The 21521-nt window shown below is 46.9% G+C and overlaps 1 protein-coding gene across 1 annotated transcript in view; it reads right to left on the bottom strand.

The window, feature by feature from the left end:
- Positions 1–208: 208 nt before the first annotated feature.
- The window catches only part of COL17A1 (collagen type XVII alpha 1 chain), a 37668-nt gene continuing 16355 nt past the window's right edge, over positions 209–21521 (bottom strand). The window contains exons 20-56 of the mRNA XM_068399009.1: positions 21332–21358; positions 20784–20846; positions 20518–20622; positions 19955–20017; positions 18834–18869; positions 18639–18692; positions 18213–18248; positions 17985–18020; positions 17511–17573; positions 17124–17159; positions 16672–16743; positions 16279–16305; positions 15546–15581; positions 14977–15012; positions 14664–14744; positions 13614–13649; positions 12841–12921; positions 11229–11282; positions 11066–11107; positions 10205–10261; positions 10003–10062; positions 9448–9474; positions 9321–9362; positions 9094–9159; positions 8670–8717; positions 7520–7633; positions 7106–7243; positions 6426–6509; positions 5290–5418; positions 4061–4150; positions 3404–3517; positions 2990–3142; positions 1766–2179; positions 1445–1585; positions 768–830; positions 457–526; positions 209–260 (exon numbers count right to left, since the gene is read on the bottom strand). Of these exons, the coding sequence (XP_068255110.1) occupies positions 209–260; positions 457–526; positions 768–830; positions 1445–1585; positions 1766–2179; positions 2990–3142; positions 3404–3517; positions 4061–4150; positions 5290–5418; positions 6426–6509; positions 7106–7243; positions 7520–7633; positions 8670–8717; positions 9094–9159; positions 9321–9362; positions 9448–9474; positions 10003–10062; positions 10205–10261; positions 11066–11107; positions 11229–11282; positions 12841–12921; positions 13614–13649; positions 14664–14744; positions 14977–15012; positions 15546–15581; positions 16279–16305; positions 16672–16743; positions 17124–17159; positions 17511–17573; positions 17985–18020; positions 18213–18248; positions 18639–18692; positions 18834–18869; positions 19955–20017; positions 20518–20622; positions 20784–20846; positions 21332–21358 (2846 nt within the window). The remainder of the gene's footprint in view (positions 261–456; positions 527–767; positions 831–1444; positions 1586–1765; positions 2180–2989; positions 3143–3403; positions 3518–4060; positions 4151–5289; positions 5419–6425; positions 6510–7105; positions 7244–7519; positions 7634–8669; positions 8718–9093; positions 9160–9320; positions 9363–9447; positions 9475–10002; positions 10063–10204; positions 10262–11065; positions 11108–11228; positions 11283–12840; positions 12922–13613; positions 13650–14663; positions 14745–14976; positions 15013–15545; positions 15582–16278; positions 16306–16671; positions 16744–17123; positions 17160–17510; positions 17574–17984; positions 18021–18212; positions 18249–18638; positions 18693–18833; positions 18870–19954; positions 20018–20517; positions 20623–20783; positions 20847–21331; positions 21359–21521) is intronic.

Consider the following 21521-nt stretch of genomic DNA (forward strand, 5'->3'; position numbering starts at 1 on the left):
CATCAGCAACAGGAGCAAATACCCGCATTAGGGCCATGCTGGACACACAAAAGAGCCATTCAAAGCTCAGCAGCGACACTGAATTACCAAGTCTAAGTGGTTAGCTGATCGGCAAGGACGTTTTAGCATTAAGGCAGTGAAGGTTCAGGCTAATTGTCTATGGGCTGCTGCGAATGCTGCCCAGGGCAGAACTGAGCTGGCTCTTGCCTTAAACCCCAACGCTTCTTCTTTTTCTTCTGCCAACATACACTTGTTCACCTGGGGACAATAGAATCAAAAGGAGGGTTATCTGAAAAGTTCATGTGGGGAAAAAAAAAAACAAAAGAACCAAAACAAACAAAACAAAAAAAAAGCGGGGCAGTGTGGGTTTTCCAGTGGTTCCCAGAGATGGGCTGGCGCCTGGGGAACCCTCCACGCCCTGACAGGCAAACCCTGCTCTCCTGGCCATGGCAGATGTTCTTACCTTTCTCTCCTTTTGGTCCCCTGTGTCCATGGCGTCCTGGCGGGCCCATCGGTCCCGGGTCACCTGAAGGAATAAGAAGACCACGTTTGCCCTTGAGCATGACTCGCCCATGAACAGGGACAGGCCAGGGTAAGGAAGACCAAGTTAGGAAGATGCTTGGGCTGAGATCCTGAAGGTGCCACCTCCACCGTGCAGAGGCTGTGACCTTGAGCAGCCCAGTGCCGACTATCTCTGTGGACACAGTGCTGCTTCCTGGGCATTACAGGAAGCAATTACTTGACAGGGAAAGGATGGCAAGTCTTACCTTTGGGTCCAGGATAACCTCTCTCTCCCTTTTCACCAGGTGGCCCCTGGATGGTCCCATATGCTGGAGAGGGAAATGAAAGAGAGGATGAATGACCAGGACAAACCACTTGCAAAGGGCTCTGTGTTGCCTCGGAGAAGCAGTGAGTCACACTGGAAGGACATTTCTCTGGGTTAGATGGGATTAAACTGACTCAGAGCAGGTTTTTTCACAAATGGTTTTGGCAGCAGCTGGGGCAGTCCCAGGGGCAGGCTGTGATGTCATTTCACCAGCATTGCTCTGCCACTCTCTCTGGATGTCCTTCCTGGCTGTCACCAGGGCTGGAGCTGGCCCGTGCTCAGGGAGGGGAATTTGAGAACAGAGTGAGCAGCTGCCTCATGTTACTCTACACATGCCAGCCCAACCATGTTAAAATAGGCCACAGTGGTTGCAAGCACAGTGGCCTTCAGGGTTTGGGATGAGTTTCCTACAAGTAGTGGAAAAATGTGATGCCCTTCCTACTGATGAGACTGCACCTTCCCAGCAAGGGAGGAAGGGAATGGAAAGACTATCTGCTCCAGCTTTGTATCTTGACTGTAATTTTGCAGGATGCAAAGGTGAAAAGATCACTAGGTTTACAAAGGTTGGAAAGATCTCACATGCATGAGCCAAAAACATCAAGTCAATATTTCGCTTACTTCTAAAGAAGTCCATGAGGTCCTCAGTGACATTGCCATAGGCTGCAAAAACCCTGCTGATGCCAGGAGGACCAGGAGGACCTGGGGGACCTGCGGGTCCTTGTGCAGTGTAAGACATCAGGTCCTGGAGAATACCTTGGCCTGAGGAATTAAAGATGACATTTGAAAGGAGCTCTGGGAAAACTGTGGCTGGATGCTGAGGCAGGAAGGTGTAAGGGAGAGCCGTAGGCAGCAGAAAGGGTGAGGGAAGCGAACAGCGTGACACCAGGCACAGGTGGGGCTGGGACAGGGAGGGTCAGGACAAGCAGGCACTCTACTCACTCTGTAGGTTCTCGGACACGCGAAGTGCTAGCTCGTTGTAATCCAGGGAACCAGTGAAGGAGCTGCTGTAGGAGGATCTGCTTGAACTTGCTGATCTTTTGTGTGATTCCTCCTCTGTCAGCAATGCATCAACAGACCCATCACTGCCCATGGAGGCATCATAAGACCCATCGCTGCCCATGTAAGATGACATGCTGCTCATGGAGCTGCCATATGAGCTGCCTGTGCCCAGTGATCCCCCATGGGATCCCTCAGCACCAAGAGATCCTCCATGCAACCGGTCGGAAGTCCGCAACCCTTGGTATGACGAAGACATAGACCCAGCCACCAAGCCACTGTCTCCTTTGGGTCCTGGTGGTCCTCGTGGCCCAGGGGGCCCGGGTGGCCCTGAGATGTAGCTTCGAACTTCATCACCTGCAAAATACAAGAGGGGGGACTTCAGGGACACCGGGGTACCTGGGCCCCCCCAGGCTTGGCAGAGATCCTATGCTACCACCTGAATGAAGACTGGAGTGTGAAATTTTGTTCTGCCAATCATTGCAGTAACCCTCATCCACTGCCATTTCTCAAGCAGTAGGCATGTATGGCAGCCTTGATCTCTACAGATGGCATGATACCCTCCTCCTTCCGATGTCTCCCACAATTTTGGGTGTCCAATCTTGGAAACAAGCCCAATGGTTTTGCAGAAGGGTGCACTCCTGTCAGGCCAATTTCAGCACCTCTGCCAAAATGGCTGTGCTGTGACCAGTGTCCCACAAGTGAGGGGATCCCCATGTTTTTGAAAGGCTGCCCTGGACGACTTGCCAGCATGAGAGCTCAGACTAATGTTGCTTCACAGCTGGCTCAGGGCTGCCCTCTGACCCCTACATCATCCATTGCTCTGTAGGCTGGTGTTTGTCAAAGAAATGCTTTTCCCACAGCAAAACTCTGCAGGTGACCTTACTAGGGCCTCGCTGTTCAGTACAGGCCAACCGCAACTGCCCAGCGCCTCTCCCTTTTGGTTCACAACATGGACTTTGGCCTTGCAGTTGGCCTGAGAGGAGACAAGCCTATGGGGTGCAGTCTAGTCCTGCATAGACCTGGCTGTAGAGATAAGGTGTTGCTGCAGCCCCAATTCAGGGAAGGCTCCTACCGCACTGCCTCAGCTGTGGCAGAGCCAGCAGCCTACACAAGGCAAAGAGTGGTTCGGGGTGTGTGCAGGGAGGATGGATGGTGTCCCCTTACTCTTCAGGTACTGGATCAGCTCGCTCCTGAACTCGTCACTGTGGGTGATGTCAGCATAGGACAGGAGGCCAGTTCCTGAGAAGCCTGGTGGTCCTGGAGGGCCAGGAGGGCCAGGTGGACCCTGGACTCCAGAGAGGGAGGAATATCCTACACCTTGAGAGAGGAAGAATTATTTTCTGATAGTAAGAGGACAAGGAAATCCCATGTCTAGGGATCTTGAAAGTTTAAAGGCTCCAACCCCAACTTCCATCCCTTTCCAGCTGATGTTGGTGAGATTTATTTTTTTTTTTTTTTAAAGTGACCTTGTTCTCAGTGGGCAGTCCCAGCCCGTGGTAAGCTAAATCTCAGCCTCAGTCCCCCCAGCACCCACAAACAGAATCTCCCTGCCAGCTGTGAGAAACACAAGTGCTTTACTTTGTAGGTAAGCAGAGATGTCCTCCAGAGAGGTGCCAGGTGATCCAGGGATCCCTGGAGGTCCTGGGGGCCCTGCAGGACCAGGGGGCCCAATGAGACCACTGAATTCAGAGTCTGTAAGACACAAGGGAAGAAAAGGAGTCACCCAAACTACCGCAACCCTGATGAATCTGCCCTGACAATACAGGTAATGCCAGCTACAACCAAGTAAAAGGCGCTTTTTTTTTTCCCAGCACCTTCTGGTGCAGCCTTCCTGGTGCACGTCACTTCCTTGCATGTAGATGTCACATTTGGAAGTCAGGAGATCCCAAAGAGGACAGAAGTCCCTATTTTTTAAATATACTTTTAAAAAGGGGCATAATAAATTCCTTTATGCTGCCGAGTTTGGAGAAGACAAAGGGCTCCTCCATCCCCATCCCCAAGACAGCACCTCACTGCTGCTGCTCTCCACAGGAGCACGGTGACCTGTCCGCAGCCCTCGTGGTCTGTGCAAGTCCTGGCAGAACCCAGGACGCCTGCAGTGCTGCTAACTAAGGCAGAGGGACCATCACAGTCTCACAGAGGGTTAGTTGTGGTGATGGGCAAAAGGGGAAATTCTGTGAAAAAAGATTTGGGGCGTGTGTAGGGACCTATGGCAGAGTAAAGAAGTTGGCTTACTTCGCAGGTATGCTGTCAGGTCACTGTAAGATATACCAGGTGTCCCTGGAGGCCCAGGTGGTCCAGGAAGCCCAATGCTCATTCCAGAACCTACAAAATCAAACAGATCCAAGAGTAGCACATTATGAAAACAGGCTGTTAACAGTGTGAGCAGACAGGCTACAGGGCTTGTTCACAGGCAATGCAGGAGGAACTCCTGCAGGATGGAGTGTTCCCATCAGCAGATTGTGCTGGGAAGCAGGGCTCAATTCTTGTTCCAGACTGGAGTTAAAGCTTGCCCCATTAATCCCAACACAACAGCACCTGCAGACAGGCAAGCATCAGGCCTCTATTCTTGGCAAAACCTCTGCACATTTCATGAACCCCTGACACATGGCGGGGGCAACCCAGGACATGCAGCTTAGCTGTGACCCACTGGCTGATGCATGTGTTGCTTTCCCTGTGTCTGCCTATCTGTAAGCAGCTCTGGTGCAAAACGTTGCACCTTGGTGATTCGCTTTAATGAAATGTCCTTGCTGATAAAATGCAGCTGTCCTGCTTGAGCTGTTGGGGTGCTGCTGTTAAACAGCAGCTTCCTGCTTCCAGAGCCAAAGAGGAAATTCCCACCATCTTTGGAGCAGCCCATTAGTGAGATGTGGTCTCCAAGGGTGGTTCAGAGAGAATAAGCACGGACCAGGCCTTGCTTTTAAGCAGATAGTTGCAGCTACCAGGATTAGGCATTTTAGGACTGCTGTTGGGGGTGCTCTAGAGTCCTCTCTGTCTGACAGTTCTTACATGCCATATCACCCCTTTACAGACGGGAAAATGAAGCAGAGAGGTGGAATTTGTTTCAACTAACTCTAAACTTCTAAGAGATTGTTACCTGGGCTGTCTTGACACAAAGTGGGCATAGATCAACTCTTCCACAGAGCAATATGTCCTGGCCACAGAGCCACTGAGAAAAGGGTTATAAAGGCACTTGAAGGTGTTGATGGGACTTCTAAGATGGCTAAGGTGCAATGATGTTCCTAAGCTCAGTTTCTAGCAAAGAAAGAACTCATTACTAGAGTCTGTGGATAGTATCTTAGCTACAGGGTATCTTTGTTCTCTTCCAAGTCTCTCACAATCCCTGCGAGGAGGTCTCTGTACATAGGGATTCACACAGCCAACACTGGAAGAGTTTTCACTGACAGCTTTCTGCTCAGCTCCCAAAGGAACAGAGGGAAATGCACACTAATAAAGACCATTACTTGTCAAGTAGCTGATAAACCGTCTGGTCAGCTCATCATAATCCAGTGACAGAGACATGCCATCTCCCCCTGGTCCAGGAGGTCCTGGTGGGCCCCGAGGTCCAATTAGATACTGACGAATTTCTTCTCCTGGAAATGAAAAAATGCATCTTTTAAGACTGTCCAGCTGCTGCAAAGATGCCAGGTGTGAGGGATTCCCAGACTGTGAGCTGAGCCCCCACCACTACAGAGGCCATCAAAACCTGTGGATGCAAAACTAGTTTCTTCCCTTGTCTCCTTTTCTGAGTGTGATCTACTCTGCATATGGTGTCAAAAACATTTGTGACAGGAATGGGAATCTCCTACAACCTAGGGTATGAGTATGGTGAGAATCTGGATGGCCAAAGGGATCTCCTTATGCTCTGTTTCTTCAGGACACCTTGGACAACATCTTGGGTAAAGGGAGAAGACCACGCTGAGCTCTATGGCATGTCAGCAGCCACTTGTCTGTTTGGAACGTGGAATCTGATTGACTTCCCACTGGATCACATAGTGGCAGCGCAGTGTTGGCCAGTATCATCAATAGCTTCAGGCACAGCAAAATGACATCCTGGTGATTTATCTATCAGCCCCAGTAACAGTGTGTGTCAAAAAGAATACAAAGCTGGGTATCCTCCTCACTTTAAGAACAAAGACATAGCAAGGCTTTGGAGTGGGCAAGAAGGAATGGGGAACCCTAAGAGAGTGGAGGAGCTGGAAAGTAGAAGCCCAAGGTTTAGTGGGAGATTGGGGGAAATTCTGAGGAAGTCCTGGAAAGGAGGGACATAGGCAGATGCCACGTAGAGAGCCAAGGAGGGAAAGGGAGGCAAGAGAGTGGGAAACTGTAGAGTTACAACAGTTGGTATGAAAAGCAAACAGGTAAGTATAGCTCCTGGAAAGCATGCAAACTCTCCAGTACAAGACACATAAATCTGTCTCCAAAGGACTTGGAAGAAGACTTTGCAGGTCATTCAACAGCACCTATGGCAGGCCTTTGCCCTCCGAAGAAGCTGCTGGTAACTCCAGTTGGAGGCAGAAGACTGGAAGGGAAGGGCAGATCACTAGGCTACTGGGATGCTTTGCCCCCATCCCCCATGTTTCCCTTCAGGGTCACTTACTCTGCAGCATGTCCAGAAGTTCTTGGTACAAAACAGATGTAGTTGATACTGAACTGGCAAATGACTGATAGCGATCTGAAGAGCCTGTGGGAATTAAAAGGTTTTATGTCAAGCAGGGTTAAGAGGAGACAGAAGGTGAAGAGGGGTCAGGCAGGGACAAAGGAAGCTGAATTAATCCAGTTTAACTGGTGGAATGGGCTTCCCATGCCCCCAGCCATGAATCAGTTCCTGTCTCACACAGCCTGATTGTCTCCACAGCAGTGTGGTCTGTGCTCTTCTGACTGAGATTCCAGGCTGCTTCCAAAAGCTCTGGGAATTTCATCTACTTCAGGAGGGCCCCAAGCATACAAGACAGCCCCAGAATACCCGAGACCACATATACCAAATACAGCCACCTCTGTTTGGGTCTTGGGGACATTACAGGGTCTAACAGCTATGCTTAATGTGAGACTTTTTAAACAGCAACAACTGTTAGCTAATCTAACCATCAAAATGGGACAAAGCTCAGAGGCCACCTCAGCTGTGTGGAGTCCTGGGCCAAGCCTGCAGAAGACGAATAACTGGGTTGGGGTGCTGCTATTTAAAGACTGTTGTTTCTCCTCCTACTCTCACCTCCTAGGTGTTGTACAAGCTCAGCTGAGAGCGTGACTCAGTACAGAGCTTACCAACATGGTGCTTACTTGTCATATAGCTCATAACACGGGTAGCCAGCTCCGCATAATCCAAGTTCGTCCCATCCGCAGTGGTGATGACTCCAGGTGGGCCTGGAGGGCCTGGTGGGCCTTGGGCACCAGTCAAATAATGTCTTACATTGTCACCTAGGTAGGAAGCACAAGATATGCCCACATCACTAGAGGGAAGACAATGGCCTTATGCACAATTACTGGACCCTCTTCCCCTGGCAAAAAGCAGGCTGATAGAAGGGCAGTACTGCAGATGCCCCAGTGGGCAACAGCACTTCACAGTATTCAATAAAAATAAGGCCAGAGCAGTAGGGCTGCTGCTTCTAAAGGGAGAGTGACAAGGGGCTCAGGGAGCAAAAGAGAGATAGGGCATGCATCTGCTGACCCATGGCAAAATCTCATTATACTCACTTTTCAGGTAGTCAGTGACATACTGCTGAATCTCTTGAGATGAACTTCCACCTGGGCCAGGAGGACCAGGTGGCCCAGGAGGTCCTGGGGGTCCCTGAATTTGTCTGGATCCACCTACAGAAAGTATTGTACGGAGAAGGAATGTTTTTAGCCTGGTTGCATTAGACCAAGCAATGCTAAAGTGTGCTTACATTGAGCCCTTCCCACAGGTCTGGAAAGACCTTTGGGAATGGACTATGGTGGGGCTCCCCCTTCATCTCTAAACACAGTCTGAGCATGGACAATTAGGCAGTATAATGTCTTCAGTTAATTCGGCATCTTATAATTCAGCCTCCGCAGCTCCGCAGAGACCTCCCTGGCTTTGTACTGACAGACCTGGTCAGTTTGTGCACCAGGGTGCACTGCTGTGCAGAAATACAGATAGGGATCCATAAAGCACTCAGGCTCATTAGGCTAACGTCACTGCCCTGCTGCTCCCAGTCCCAGCCAGCCCGGGCAGCACCAGCTCAAGAACCTCCTCACTGGTCTCCATTGCAAGATACAAGTGGGTCCTGGGTGACTCCTGTCACCATGGTGTCAAGTGACACCTCACGCTCTTTAAGGTGTCTGTCTTCCCAGCACCCTGAGGTAGTATTCCTAGGACACAATGTGGAGAAGCAGAGGGCTAGTTCACATGGAGGGACACAAGTTAATCCATATGTACTTTTTGTGAAACTGCATTAATATCCTGCACACAGAGATGCTCTTATTCAGAATGAAAGCACCTTAATTCACATGAATCCAGCTGAGGGTAAGTAAAACTGAACAAAGGGCACTTTTGTTCTGCTCAGAAGTGTTTCCACAAGAGGGTTCAATGCAACTTCCCTAATCCCTTGTGGAACATGGTTAGCCAACCCGGAATCCCTTTCTTTCATGTCCCATGAGGACAAACTCTGGCTCAAAGGATTCCCAGTAAGCTGGAAACAGAAAACTTGCAATTCTTAAATTGTCTGTTTTAAGGCAGGCTGTGAAGACAGAGGTTTTGAACACAAATCCCATCAGCGTTAGTTGGCACCCACACTTGTCAAACCTGAAGGAGCTTTTTCAAAGTCTCCACCAGGATGTCAGCATTTCTTGATAATATCAGAACAATGATTGTCTGGCCTCTTACCTCGAGATGCTCCTGGGATGCCAGGAGCGCCTGGGACACCTGCATCACCTGGAAACCAGAGTGAAGAAGACAGGCAATTGTAACGGGTGTCACTGCATGTTGCATACTTGGTCATGTAAAACAGTTGAGCTACATGTTGCCAGAGAAGCAACTACCCAGCCCCTGTAACGACTATCTTGAATTAGCAGCTTGTTGGGGAAGAGCAGAAGGAAGAGACCCCAGCAGCTTTCCTGAGCCTTCTGTGATCTGCCCAGGGGCCTTGTGCTCAGAGCAATTCTATTGCCATGGTCCTGCTCTGCCTGAAAAGGCAGGAGTGGGCACAGCTGTAGTTCTCAAAAGGCCAGGTTGCTCCATCCTTTAGTCTCAACCGCTCTTGGCTGTGTGAGGCCATGAGCAAATAAAGAAAGAAGATTTTTAACTTCACCTTTGGGTCCAGGTGGGCCTGGCGGGCCTGGAAGTCCTGGAGGTCCCTGCATGGTGACTCTGTCACCTGCCAATTGCAGAAGAAGAGTCAGAGATTCAGAGGAATAAAGGAGTGGACAAAATCCTGGCTCTACTAAAACTAAGCAAGAATCAATAGAGCAGGATTTTGCCCTCTGGTTTCAGTCTAGGGACAATGAATCGAAAGGAGGAAAGGGGGTACAGACTGACCGTGGGAGGAGAATGTTGAAAGGCCAGGTTCACCCGGTTCTCCTGCATGGGACACAGAAATGGAGAAGCAGTCATACACAGGCAAGCTATACTGCACCCCACTGATATCTCGTGGAAGCCTCCTTACCCGTGAATCCTCGTGGACCTCGTTCACCTGTGAACAGGGGAGCAGAGGAACAGCATTAGCATTTGCTTTGTTCTGATCTGCAACATCCCAGCTCACACAGCAGAAAATTATCATGGCCTTCAATTTGCAGGGCAGAAATGGGTAAAGGGAGTAGGTCACATCTTCTCCTGTCTGCTGAGAGCTGAGCTACACTTCACAGTGCCACCTCCTTGCACTGACTTAGCCAAGTCCACATTGCATTTTGCAAAAAGATTGTTCCCCTTTAATGGCAAATCTGAAGCTCTGAATGTTCTTGAATCTAATGAGCTTGCAAAGTTGGGATCCGAATACAGCGATTGCCTTGACACCAGTATTGGAGGCCAATAAATTTCTCTGACATAAACTGACTTGTTCTATGGCAGCAGACAGGAGTCCTATTTAGTGACCACTGTACTAGCTGTCTTACAGACACAGAAAGGCAGGACACTTTCTGCTTCCAAGCCCTTCCTTCCATCTTTTCAGTCTGAGGTGCTGAGATCCATCTAGTATCTTGGTGAGGCAGCAGGATATACCCACCTTGGTCTCCCTTCGGGCCTGGTGGGCCTGGTGGACCTGGTGGGCCTGTGAAGAATGTGTCTGTAATTAAAACAAAAAGGTTTCTTCATGACACAAGTTTTCTCTGACTCCACCTGGTCCTAGCCAAGAATGTGCTCTCTGGAACCCCAACAGGCAGGACATTCTCAGGGCACAGGTGAGGGAATGAGTGGGAAGAATCTACCTGAGGTGGACATGGAAGATCCTGGTCTCCCTGGTGGGCCTGGAGGTCCTGGCAATCCTTCTCCTAGGCAAAAGGAACACAAAAAGGCTTCAGGAAGGATGCACCTCAGCAATGTAAGAAGATGCATGTCAGGGCTGCTATATCCCCAGCAATGGCCATAGCTCAAATATTTCAAAGTGTAGGTTAGTATTGTTGTTTTCTCCATACACTTCTACCCCTGTTAGTTATTTTTCATTATCATTTGCCACCACAGCAGACATTGGACAAAGAAACTTCTTTCTTTGTGGTACAGAGTGCCTATCCCAGCTGGTCTTCACTACATTGAGAGGGAAGGTTCATTTCATTGCAAATCGGACCGGCTCCCTTTGCTACTGAGCAGAGAGCAAGGAATAGGGTTATGCTCCTGCACCTCCTCTCTTCTGTCTGTGAAAGGGAAATCTGTGCTACAGGAAGTGGAGTGGGGATACATTCCTCATGATAAGAACTGCTCCATCTATCCCCAGCTGGAAGCTAAGGCTGGACAAGTAAGAAGACAGAATTGATTGCAGTTACTTCCTTTGAAACATGAGAACGTTGAGCATCTTCACAAAAAATATGGCTTTTATGAATTACTACTCTGGCTAGCAAACCTCTGCCAAAGCAAATCTCTCTTGGGCAGCATCTTGCTGCTGTGAAACTATATCGCAGTGAAATTTTGTTAGTCGGAACCCACTATGTGAAATTCTGCTTCCAGTAAAGTCAGAAAGTCAGCCCTACTTGCACCAGGTCCCAGATTGCATCTGGGATACCACAAGGTACAGGACAGAGGCACTGGAAAAACCTTCCACTTTCCAGGTTTGTTTCAGAGAAACAAGTTCTTACCTGGGGGGCCACGAGGTCCAGGGGGTCCCTGCACAGATTCACCTGATTAAGAAAGAAACAGTGGTCTTATAGAATATTTACTCATCAAACTGCATGGCCCAGAAACGTGCTGTGTGTGTTAGCATCCTCCTGCTTATGCACTGAGCTCTGCTATATTACGTACCTGGTGGTCCAGGGGGACCTGGTGGTCCTGCTTGCCCTTGTAAATCTGCCAGCACTGTGCAAATGAAACACACAAAAAAAAGGGAAAATTGTTGCTATGGAGCTACTGCTTCTATGGAAACACTGTCGTTACGTTGCTGTTAGAAGCTCTTACAGTCAAAGGTGGACTAAGGCAGACCCTGGGTGACCTAAGCCAAAGTTCAGGCAGAGAAGGGAGGAGACCTTATCGCTCTCTACAACTACCTGAAAGGAGGTTGTAGTGAGGTGGGTGTTGGTGTCTTCTCCCATGTAACAAGCGATAGGACAAGGGGAAATGCCCTAAAGTTGTGCCAGGGGAGGTTTAGATTTGATATTAGGAAAAATTTCTTCATCAAAAAGGTTGTAAAGCATTGGAACAGGCTGCCCAGGGAAGTGTTGGAGTCACCATCCCTGGAGGTATTTAAAAGATGTGTAGACATCATGCTTAGGGATATGGTTTAGTGATGGACTTGGCAGTGTTAGGTTAATGGTTGGACTTGATCTTAAAGGTCCTTTCCAACCAAACTGATTCTATGATTCTAAAAGATGTGTGTGGTTGCCAGCACGCAGGTTAGGACATGAAGCAAAATACAGTGCTGAGCTGGCTGGCAGCATATTGGAAACGGGGAGGAGATCTCTCTGGAGAGTAATGGGTGCTGAGGGAAAGAGAAAGGACTCAAAGGCTAGAGAAGGAGGGAAAGAACTTTCAAGGAGAGGAAAGATTCTTTCAACAAGGGGGAAGTTTTGGGAGGACATTACACAGCCATTATTTAACAAGTAGCTGCACTGTGTTATCCTGATTGAAGATGTATCCTCACCTCCAAACTGAGGCACAAACTCAAAGTTCAGTGATGCTGAGATCCAAGACTCCTGAATGGGGGATGCAACAGTACTGAAGCATGGTCGAGATTTACATGACCCCATTCAGATAGTGATCAGGCAAGGACCATTTATGATTTTATGCCCTCCTCTGCCTTGCCTCTCCTGCACACTTGCAGAGGTCCCAGGTCCTAGGAATACTGACAGTAAGTGCACCACACATCTAGTATTGCACAGAGCAAGCAGACACTTTGCTCAGGATGCTGCTAAACCATTCTGTTCCACTTATTTTCATCTTAAAATAGCATTTGCTCCCCTGTGAATTTGTCCTGTAATTTACAGAGAGATTTTTATTTCTGTTGCGTATATTAACGTGCCTTTTCAAACTGTTTCTCCTCCTATGAGTGGCTCTGTGTTCATATTACAAAGCGAACTGCCCTGTGCAAACACAGTGGCTAAAAGGCCAGGCTGAAACCTCACAGCTCTGTGACCATCTCTGCTGTTGGGGACTGTTCACTGGTCACCATTCTTTAGCCTTCCTCTCTGTGACACAGGCCTGGTGCCATCTACCACCTTTTGAAAACACTCTGGGATGCACAGATGAGAAGGAGGGCAGAAGTAGCTGGTATTGCTGTCCCACCACCAAACATACAGACACACATTTGCCCTATGTCAAGTTGAGGGAAAAGAGGTAGAGGCATCTCCTGTTAGCTGTGAGCAGGCCTTGGCCTCTGGCACCTCTCCAAGCAAAGCAGTGGAAAGGCAGGCCCACTTACTTTGAGATGCTAATGATGAGACTTCTGTTTTGATAGTTTCTATCACAGCTTCACCTGGGGATCCTTTCTCACCCCGTGGACCTTTTTCAGGAAAAAAAAAAAGAGAAAGTGAATTATTTAACTGAGAGATGGTGACATTTTGTACCCGCTTCTGACCTCCTGACAACAGGTTCAGACTTTGCTTATGTGAACTGGGAGCATGAACTAAGTCCCTGGCTCTGAGGGACACTGTATTCAAATGTGGAAATTATGGCACAATTTGCCCTAACAAACAGGATCATAGAAAACCAGCTAAGAAAGGTTCTTAAGAGTCAGCTCTGTTCAGGCCCTTCCAAACAGATGTCTGTTCAATTGGCAGTGGTTTCACAGTGACATTATTCACAATTTGGCTCTAGTTTGTTCTCCCACCTTTCAAAATGGCAGGAGGTATCTAGCTGGGCTATATCCCCTACCACAGAAAGGCAACTGCAGTTGAGAAGTGCCCTAGAAATACCAGCCTCCAGAAAAAATAACATAAGAAAAAAAGACATTTGCAGCATCCACATCACACTGACTTTTACCACCCCGCTTCTTCCCCTGGGAAAGAAAAAAAGAATAGAAATTCTTTACAAGATTCATTAAACAAAATAATGCAGCAAAATGAACAGAAAGGAAGAAATCTGCAAACAAAAGGGAGAGAGATTGTGCCAAGGGCTGAGAGAATTAGAAACAAAGGAAAACTAATGAATTCAGTTCTTTTAAGAAGCAGAATCAAAGCTGATGGAGAATGGTACCTTGCTGTCCAGGGAGACCAGCTGGTCCAACAGGACCTGATTTCGAAGGAAAAGAAACAGATTGGATTAGATTTTCCTGATTGTATTTTACAGTAGCAGGAAAGAATCAATATGTCTTTTATAAGAACCGAGACTATCAAATAATGTATTTGTCTGCACAAGTAAATGGAATTGCTATGGGGTATGAATTCATCAATGTCCCATGTATTACTTGAAGCTCCAGAGAAGAGGCTTACTTTCCATCATGTGGCACTTAAAGTGCTTGGTGCCTCTTAGACTGGGGAAACAACCAGAATGTCACTGACCACAACAGAAATACAATAGACCTAGCCCTCCTCTTGCATTCCCTGCTGCAAATTGAGGCTAGCTGTACCAAATCAGCTCCAGGATTAGCTCCAGCTATACAGCTGGGAGAGGCACAGAAGTGCCATGAGAACCAGGGCTCAAGAACTCTGCTGCCTGACACCAGCGTGCTGGGGCGTGGTGTCTGACCCAGGACAGAGGACTCTGAGGACCAAGCTCATGCATAGGCAGAGTCTGTGTGTGTGTGTGTTTGCGTGAAAGATTTGTAGACGCTTATGTGGGATTTCTGCTGTCTTGAGTTCAAAGCTAAGACTGGAAAACAAGCACTTCCTGATTTCAGTAACAGTGCCAGGAGAGGGATGAGATACAAGCCTGCTTTCCTAAGAGGCAAAAAAGCTTGATTCTACTCGCTGGATTTGACCTATCACTACTTTGTACTCATCAGATCAAAGGACAACAGTGTTCCCAGTTTCTTCCTCTTCTCAGCCCTCCCTTCTGTCCTGCTCCCCTGTGATCGTATCCCATTTCTCCCTTGAGGCTGCTGCCTCCCTAACTCAGCCTGAGATCTTGGTCTTTCTGCAGGGAAGGGTGAGGACCATGGGTATCTATCTAGACTGCCTGAGCAATCTTGCCTCCCAGACAGGGCAGCCTGGCAGAGACAATAAACACCACACATTAAATTAAGAACTGGATGCACAGCAATGCAAGCTGCCTGCAAAAACCATGGCAGAGAAGCAGCTTCCTCACCTGGAACACCTGGAGGTCCAGTGGGGCCAGCTGGGCCTGGGGGACCTGGTGGGCCTGGCAGAGCAATAGTTGACAAACCCTCTGAAAAACAAACACATACACTTGCACACATACACATCTATACACACACCCAGCAAACATGTAACAAATCTATCCTTAAGGCATCACATTTCTATAGCATATGTGTTCTCCTAACAGAGAGAGTCTCAGTACGGGTCTGACACACAGTCAAGACAAATTTAGGAGGCATAACGAAAAACAGAGAAAAATCCTCCAAAAGCAGAAATGTTTGAACTCTCACAGCACTACATACCAGCACTTATGACTTTTCCTGGAGCTCCAGGTTCTCCTATGAAAAGAAAGAGACAAAAGATGAACTTCTTTTTTGGGGAAGATTTGTCACTAGCTCAATGACATTGTCTTATTAAACATGTGATTTCTGTTCTCTTTGCCCTTGATCTCTTGACTGAGAAGTCATAGCACTAGAAGGTCATGGGGGAAGCAACAGAGCTCAGCTAATCCAGAGATATCCGCTGATCAGCTTTCCAAGCACTACATCTGCCAGAATAGGCAACAGGCCTTGATTTATCCGAGGCAGGCACACACCTTCTATTGCAGTCACCAGGCATCACGCTCATAGGCTTAGGGCAGAACCAGGTTTGCTAAGATTTTCTCAGTGGAGGACTGTCATGCTGAGGGCCTCAGCATGACATACGCTCAAGGATATGCTCAAGGAGGCTTTGGCTACTGTCTGTTTCTCAAACCTTCCTAAAGCCACTAGATGCCACTGTTGATTCAGGGACTGGTCAGCAGAGCAGGTAATCCTCCCTAAAATGAAGTGCTTGGAGATAAAATGAGTATTAGGGAAGAAACAAAACTTACCTTTAGCCCCTGGTCGGCCCGGGTTGCCTGGAAGTCCTGATATGAGGTAGATGAACAATTTAAAATGGTTAGTGCAAATATTGTTTGTTCTATTTTTTCCAGGTACCCCAGTTTCACTTGTGGGTTTATAGAAGTAACTCCCTACTCCAGACCCTGGCTCTCAGCATTTATAAGCAGGTCCCTGACAGCAAGTGGAGGAACTCACAGTGGACTGTAGACTGAGCTGGTAGTGTCCCAGGTCATAATTCAGGGCTTCCCTTCTCCCACTGCTCCCTGGATGATGGCACTGCTCCCTAGATTTACCTGTACCTGCTTCTTCCTGGTACTGCTCCCTGTCCTGAGGCTGCTGGATAAATTTCCTGGTGACTCGCCCCCTAAACCACCTCTGCTTGCAGACATCACATCCTTTGTATCTACTTCTATTGCTACATCCTCTCCCCTCTGTTTCTGCTGCTGATTAGAAGGACTTTCAGTGATGCACAGGGAACTGAAACATGTTATTTGTTGCAAACTATGTTTTGGGGAGAGGCAAATTTTCAAACACTCCAAGGCCCTGCATTACTCAAAAATTACACAACAACAGCAAAACCTGTCTCAAAAGCCAAGGGAGGTGCAGAAACCTTGGGATATCCCTTTGGAAGCCCCGAGCAGCACTGAGGGAAAATTACATGGGGTTTTTGAGTCCATATCAAAGTGTGTCATTGACAAATTGGAACACAGTGGAAAAACCTACCTGGCGGTCCCTGGGGTCCTGTGAGACCTGGAAGAAAAAGGCAAAAATTCTAAGATGTCTAAACAAATGTTAGGTGGGGTAAGGATAGACAGGGAGAAAAAGATCACATTTACTTAAAATTATAGCACATAGCCCACAAGTGGTGTAAATAGGCCTAGCAGCTGGTATGTAAACTGAATGTTGGCTCATAGCAGCTGATGTTCTTGTTTGCAGTGTGTGCAATCCTGAGATCACAAAGGGTCTGGATTCCCTGTGTGTTTTCCTTTCATCACCATCTTACAGTACAGAGATCCTCTGCCAGCCTTAACTTCAAATTAAGACTGGAAAATGTTGACAAAGACATCTGTGTTCCCGACTGAGCAAAAAGTATTTTTGGTCTCTGTATGCTTTTACCTGGTGGTCCTGCATCTCCAGAGGGTCCTGGAGGGCCTCGGGCTCCTGGCATTCCCATAAGACCTGGTTCACCTAGGGATATAATCACCATTAACAAGCCAGAAGTCACCAACTTACAATCTACCAACCCATTCAAGCTTGGCCACCAGCTGTTCTGCAGCACTTTCTATCTATTATATCCTCACAGCCAACTGGCCAGTTCCAGCATCAGTATCTGGGAGGTGAACATTAATGACAGAAGAGTTCTGTAATGAGAACAACTCTGTCACAAGCTCACAGACAGCTCCATTCTAAGTTTCAGTTCCATGCTTACATGGTTTACTCTACAGTTCTTCTGAGACAGCGAGGTCCCAGAACATGAATTTGCTGCCATCTTTTCCTACCCCTTTTACAAATCAACCTCCTGCCAAATTAGAAAGTACTTGCATTACTACCTCAAAGGAATCCCTTACCTTTTTCACCTGGCTGTCCATCCCGGCCAGCTTGTCCTGTTCGAAGAAAAGAGATTGTTAGGGACTGATGAAATTGTACCACGGTTGCCCTGTCCTACTAAGGGGACCACAGCCCTAAACACAAGAGAGTGGCTTTTCATCATATTGCATCTGAAAGAAACCTTGGCTGCAGTTACTGAAGATTCAGGAAAAGTTCACTTGAAACTTAACTGTAGGACATCTTTTCTGAGTGTACAGACTAATCTTCGCTATCTAGAGAAAAGCCCTAGGATCACAACCAGTATGATTCCACTCCCATGTTGTTTCCTTGTCTGTGCTCATAGAAACACACTCTGGGTGGAAATGACACTGCCCCACATATAAACACAGCTGTTTTCTGTCACTCACCTACAGGTCCTTTAGCCCCTGGCTCTCCTGGAGGACCAGGCATTCCTCTTGAGCCTTGTTCACCTGTAGCAAAATGGTATGAAATTGAATAAAACAAATCTTGGTGAAGATACTGTTTATGATTGTCAGCAATATTTGGTGCTTTGCAATCGAAAAACAGCACTGACAGGATGTTCAGGCCTCATGATTTGTGACTGTCTCTGGGCATTAGAAAAGCTCAAGTGAAGCGAGTACAGGGCACAAGAGGGAGAATTTCCCTAAAATCTAAAGATTGCTACCAAGATTACTGGAATCAAGAATGGGATCTATTTGTTTAAAACTTGGATGCAAAAATAAAACTCCTATAACCAATAACATCATTATACTTCTTCAGAAAGCTAACTGGGATTGGCTGGGCTATACTGTTATTTGAAAAGTCAAATAAAGCATGTGTATATTACATAGGTTGTTCCTTCAGGAAAACAATCCACTGACCTGTCATTCCACGCGAACCCTTCTCACCCTGATCACCTGTGATACAAAAAAGGGATTCTGTGAGATTTTTTCATTGTAAAATGCTTACATCAGAGAAAATAAAGTCTGCTTTCTGATATGAGTACAGAAGAAAAAGCCAAAGGATAGGGTTGATACCCATGGACAGTATCCATATCTAAAGGAATCTAAAGAAAATATCCACAAAAGATATTTAATTGATCAACATACCTTTGGGTCCAGGGGCTCCAGCGGCTCCTTTCTCACCTGAAAGATATATGGATGATTGAAGAATACTAATAACAAGTCAGAAGGGAAATGCATTTCATACATCAAGCAAAATCATAGGGGAAATACAGGTACCCTGATATCAGACAAACTCAAACTGGAAATTCCTTTCCTTCAATACAGCTCCACCCATCCAACCACGTTTCCTCACCTAGACTGCTCTGTTCCCTCTGTCTCTCTTGAATTTCTCAATATTTGCTTGCTATCACTGACTAAGTCTAGTTCATCCTCTCCTTTCCTCAGTCTTATGCTTTCCTTTGCCCCTAGCATCAAAATGCTACATGCTCAGACTAAGGCTGCTACTCACAGCAGTGCTAGAAAAGCACATCAGCTAGTGCTGCTGTAATTGCAAGGGGAAGAGAAGCTTACCTTTAGCACCTGGGAGACCTGCTTCTCCTCTAAATCCTTGTAGGCCAGGAGGACCTGCAGAAAAATGAGATGGGAGTTTAATCCATCCCACTCATCATTATGTTATCACTGAAGCAGAAAAACTATGAGAAGCTGTCATGCTGTTTTTGTTTTCTCTAGTCTCTAGATGCCATAGCAAAGGAATGCAGCACTCACCTGGACGACCTTGTGGGCCTGGAGAACCCATCAGACCTGTGAATAAGGAACATGGATTTTCTTTCAGTAACACCACAATTAGAAAAGGAACAATTCTCTCTCAGTTTGCCCAACAGCATCCACAACCCAATAGGTGTTTAGCAGATCAGAATTCCCCCAGTCACTAGAAGAAATTGCATCGCTGGCATCCTCAAAACCAGGATAACAAATCTACACAGCTTAGTTGTTGTGACATAGAGGAAGTGGTTTTCCCTAAAGTAAGGTAAAGAGACTCAAGTCTTCCATCTTGGCTGAGACGCTGAGATCTGTGCTTCAGGTGGGACCCATTTTTTATAGTGCAATTTATATCCCAGTTACATGGACTGTAGAGCTGTAACTCTGTTAGAAGCCTGTTAGGGACACGGAGTTTACCTTATTATTTATGAAAGCAGAAAAAAAAAATACCTGGAAACATCACACATATTGAAGATTGGTGTTTTGAGAAACCTCCCTGCCAATGCCCACTTTCATTAAAAATCTCCAAGAATTTATTGCTCTAAAGGTTATGTGTACCTATGTCCTGGTTTCACTAGGATTTCGTTTCAGTTTGTGGCCAGCCATGGTGATCAAGGCCCTCAGCAGTTAAATCTGGGGCAGCTGACCCAGGTGTATTCTATATCACTGACATCAAGCTCACTAAAAGAGAGGGTTTGCTGGGAAAAGCTGGGGTTTTTCTTCCTGCTCTCCTTGCCTCTCCTCCCTCTTTCTTGCTGTGATTCCTGGAGCAACCCACCAGTGATCTGTGGATGAGTATACTGTTGTCTTTTTTTGTGTTGTCATTTATATTGATTTTCTTTATTTCATTAAATCTGGTTAACTTCATCCCATGAGTCTCCCTCTCTTTTTCCCAATTTCCTTCCTCATTTGGGGAAGGGATATTGGGTGATAGAAAAACTGCTATGGTTTAGCCCTGGGTGCGGGCTAAATGAAGACAACCTACCAAAGTAAATTTGATCTAAAATGAGGACCATTAGTTCACTTTTCTTATTACTGCAGTGCAACACAAGTGAAACAGGAAGGCTAGAGTGCTCATTTACTCTTAACCAGTCTGCTAGGCTCTCTCTGTTCATCTTCATATTTACCTTTAAGGCCAACAGAACCTGGGGGACCAGGTGGCCCTGGAGGACCTGGCTCACCAACACCACCTGCAGAATAAGAGCATGAATAGAAACTGTAGAATACAATTGTGATCCCATTTTTCCATTATCCCACCTCCTGTTATTCTTTCTCTGGCAAGTGTCATGAATAATCTGCTGGTCAGTTCAGAACACCCAAATAAGCATGTGTTGTCCAAGACAAAAATGTCATCTCACTGGGCTTTAGGATGAGCAAGACAAATCCCCCAGCTTTGATGACTTGGATAACAGGGAAGAAGATGACCTTGACACTAAGCGGTTTTGGTTCTGCCAAACTCAAACCTGACTGTGAGACCTGGCAAAACAAAACAACCCTTGCTTACCCATTGTAAGTTTGGCAAAAAAAAATCCCTTAGGCCAGATTTGTCTGTGCTGGGAAATGTCTAAAATGAAATCTGGATTTGAATAATCAAATCAAATTCTATCACTGAGGTATTTTATATATTGGGATCAAACTCTAGCTTTTGTCCATTTCTGCTTTATCCAAGAACAGGACACCTAGTTCCTACCTCTGTCTCCTTTTTCTCCAAATCCAGGTGGTCCAGGCTCCCCTCGAGGCCCTGGTAGCCCTTCTCGACCTCTTTGTCCCATGGGACCTTCCATGCCAGGTTCACCTGTAGGAAACAACTGCCTTGTAAAAAAAGATGTCTTCATGGGAGGCCTTGGGCAAGAGGATCCATGGCCACCTCCATGAGGGAAGGCAATGATGTGTGTATTCCCATGCCATGTGTCAATCAGGTGTGAGAGACTCACAGCATTGATAAGAGATGCTTACCCATGCTGCCTTTCTGTCCTTTCGGTCCTTCTGGTCCTTGGTGCCCAATTGGACCAGGAATGCCTGGAAAGAAAAACACAACAAATGTTTGGAGTCCTTGTCTGTGTACCATGAAAGAATAACATGCAAATTAGGGGAACCTGAAGCCTGGAGGGATTCACCAGCTGAGGTAAAGAATATATTACTTGGAAGGTGGGTAATTGAACAGGGATGTCTTTAGAATAACACAATACATATAAGAGCACAAGGAAGTTGGGCTAAGTACTTATGCAGCTGCGGGACTCTTTCAAAGGTAGACTGGGATTTTTACACCCTCAAATTAGGCATGTTGAACTAAGTGGAAGTCAGGCTGAGGCCTTGCTTGTAACCAAGTCTCTGAGCTGTGTCTGTAGCTCAGCACCAAGGTATTAATCAAGTGACCTAGTCTATGCTAAATATTAACTCTTTAGAGAACCACCTCGAGCTAGGTTTGCAGTGCAAAATTTGCTCTTGCCTACAGTAATGTCACTAAATGTCCTCTCTCAAAGGGGAACTGTACTACCACCCACCTGGGATACCAGGAAGTCCTCGTTCTCCTGTAGGGAAAAAGAAATAGACAGTCAGTGGGGAATAGGTCTTCCGTCTTTGTCACTTTGGCTGACCTTCACCCCCCATAAAAACGAGTTTATGTTCCTGGCATGTTTACAAGTTCTACCGTCTCCAGCAATGCCACATTGGCCCCCTTGTATTTATGCAATG

Source organism: Nyctibius grandis, chromosome 4, assembly GCF_013368605.1.
Source record: "Nyctibius grandis isolate bNycGra1 chromosome 4, bNycGra1.pri, whole genome shotgun sequence".
In the NCBI taxonomy this organism is placed as follows: domain Eukaryota; kingdom Metazoa; phylum Chordata; class Aves; order Nyctibiiformes; family Nyctibiidae; genus Nyctibius; species Nyctibius grandis.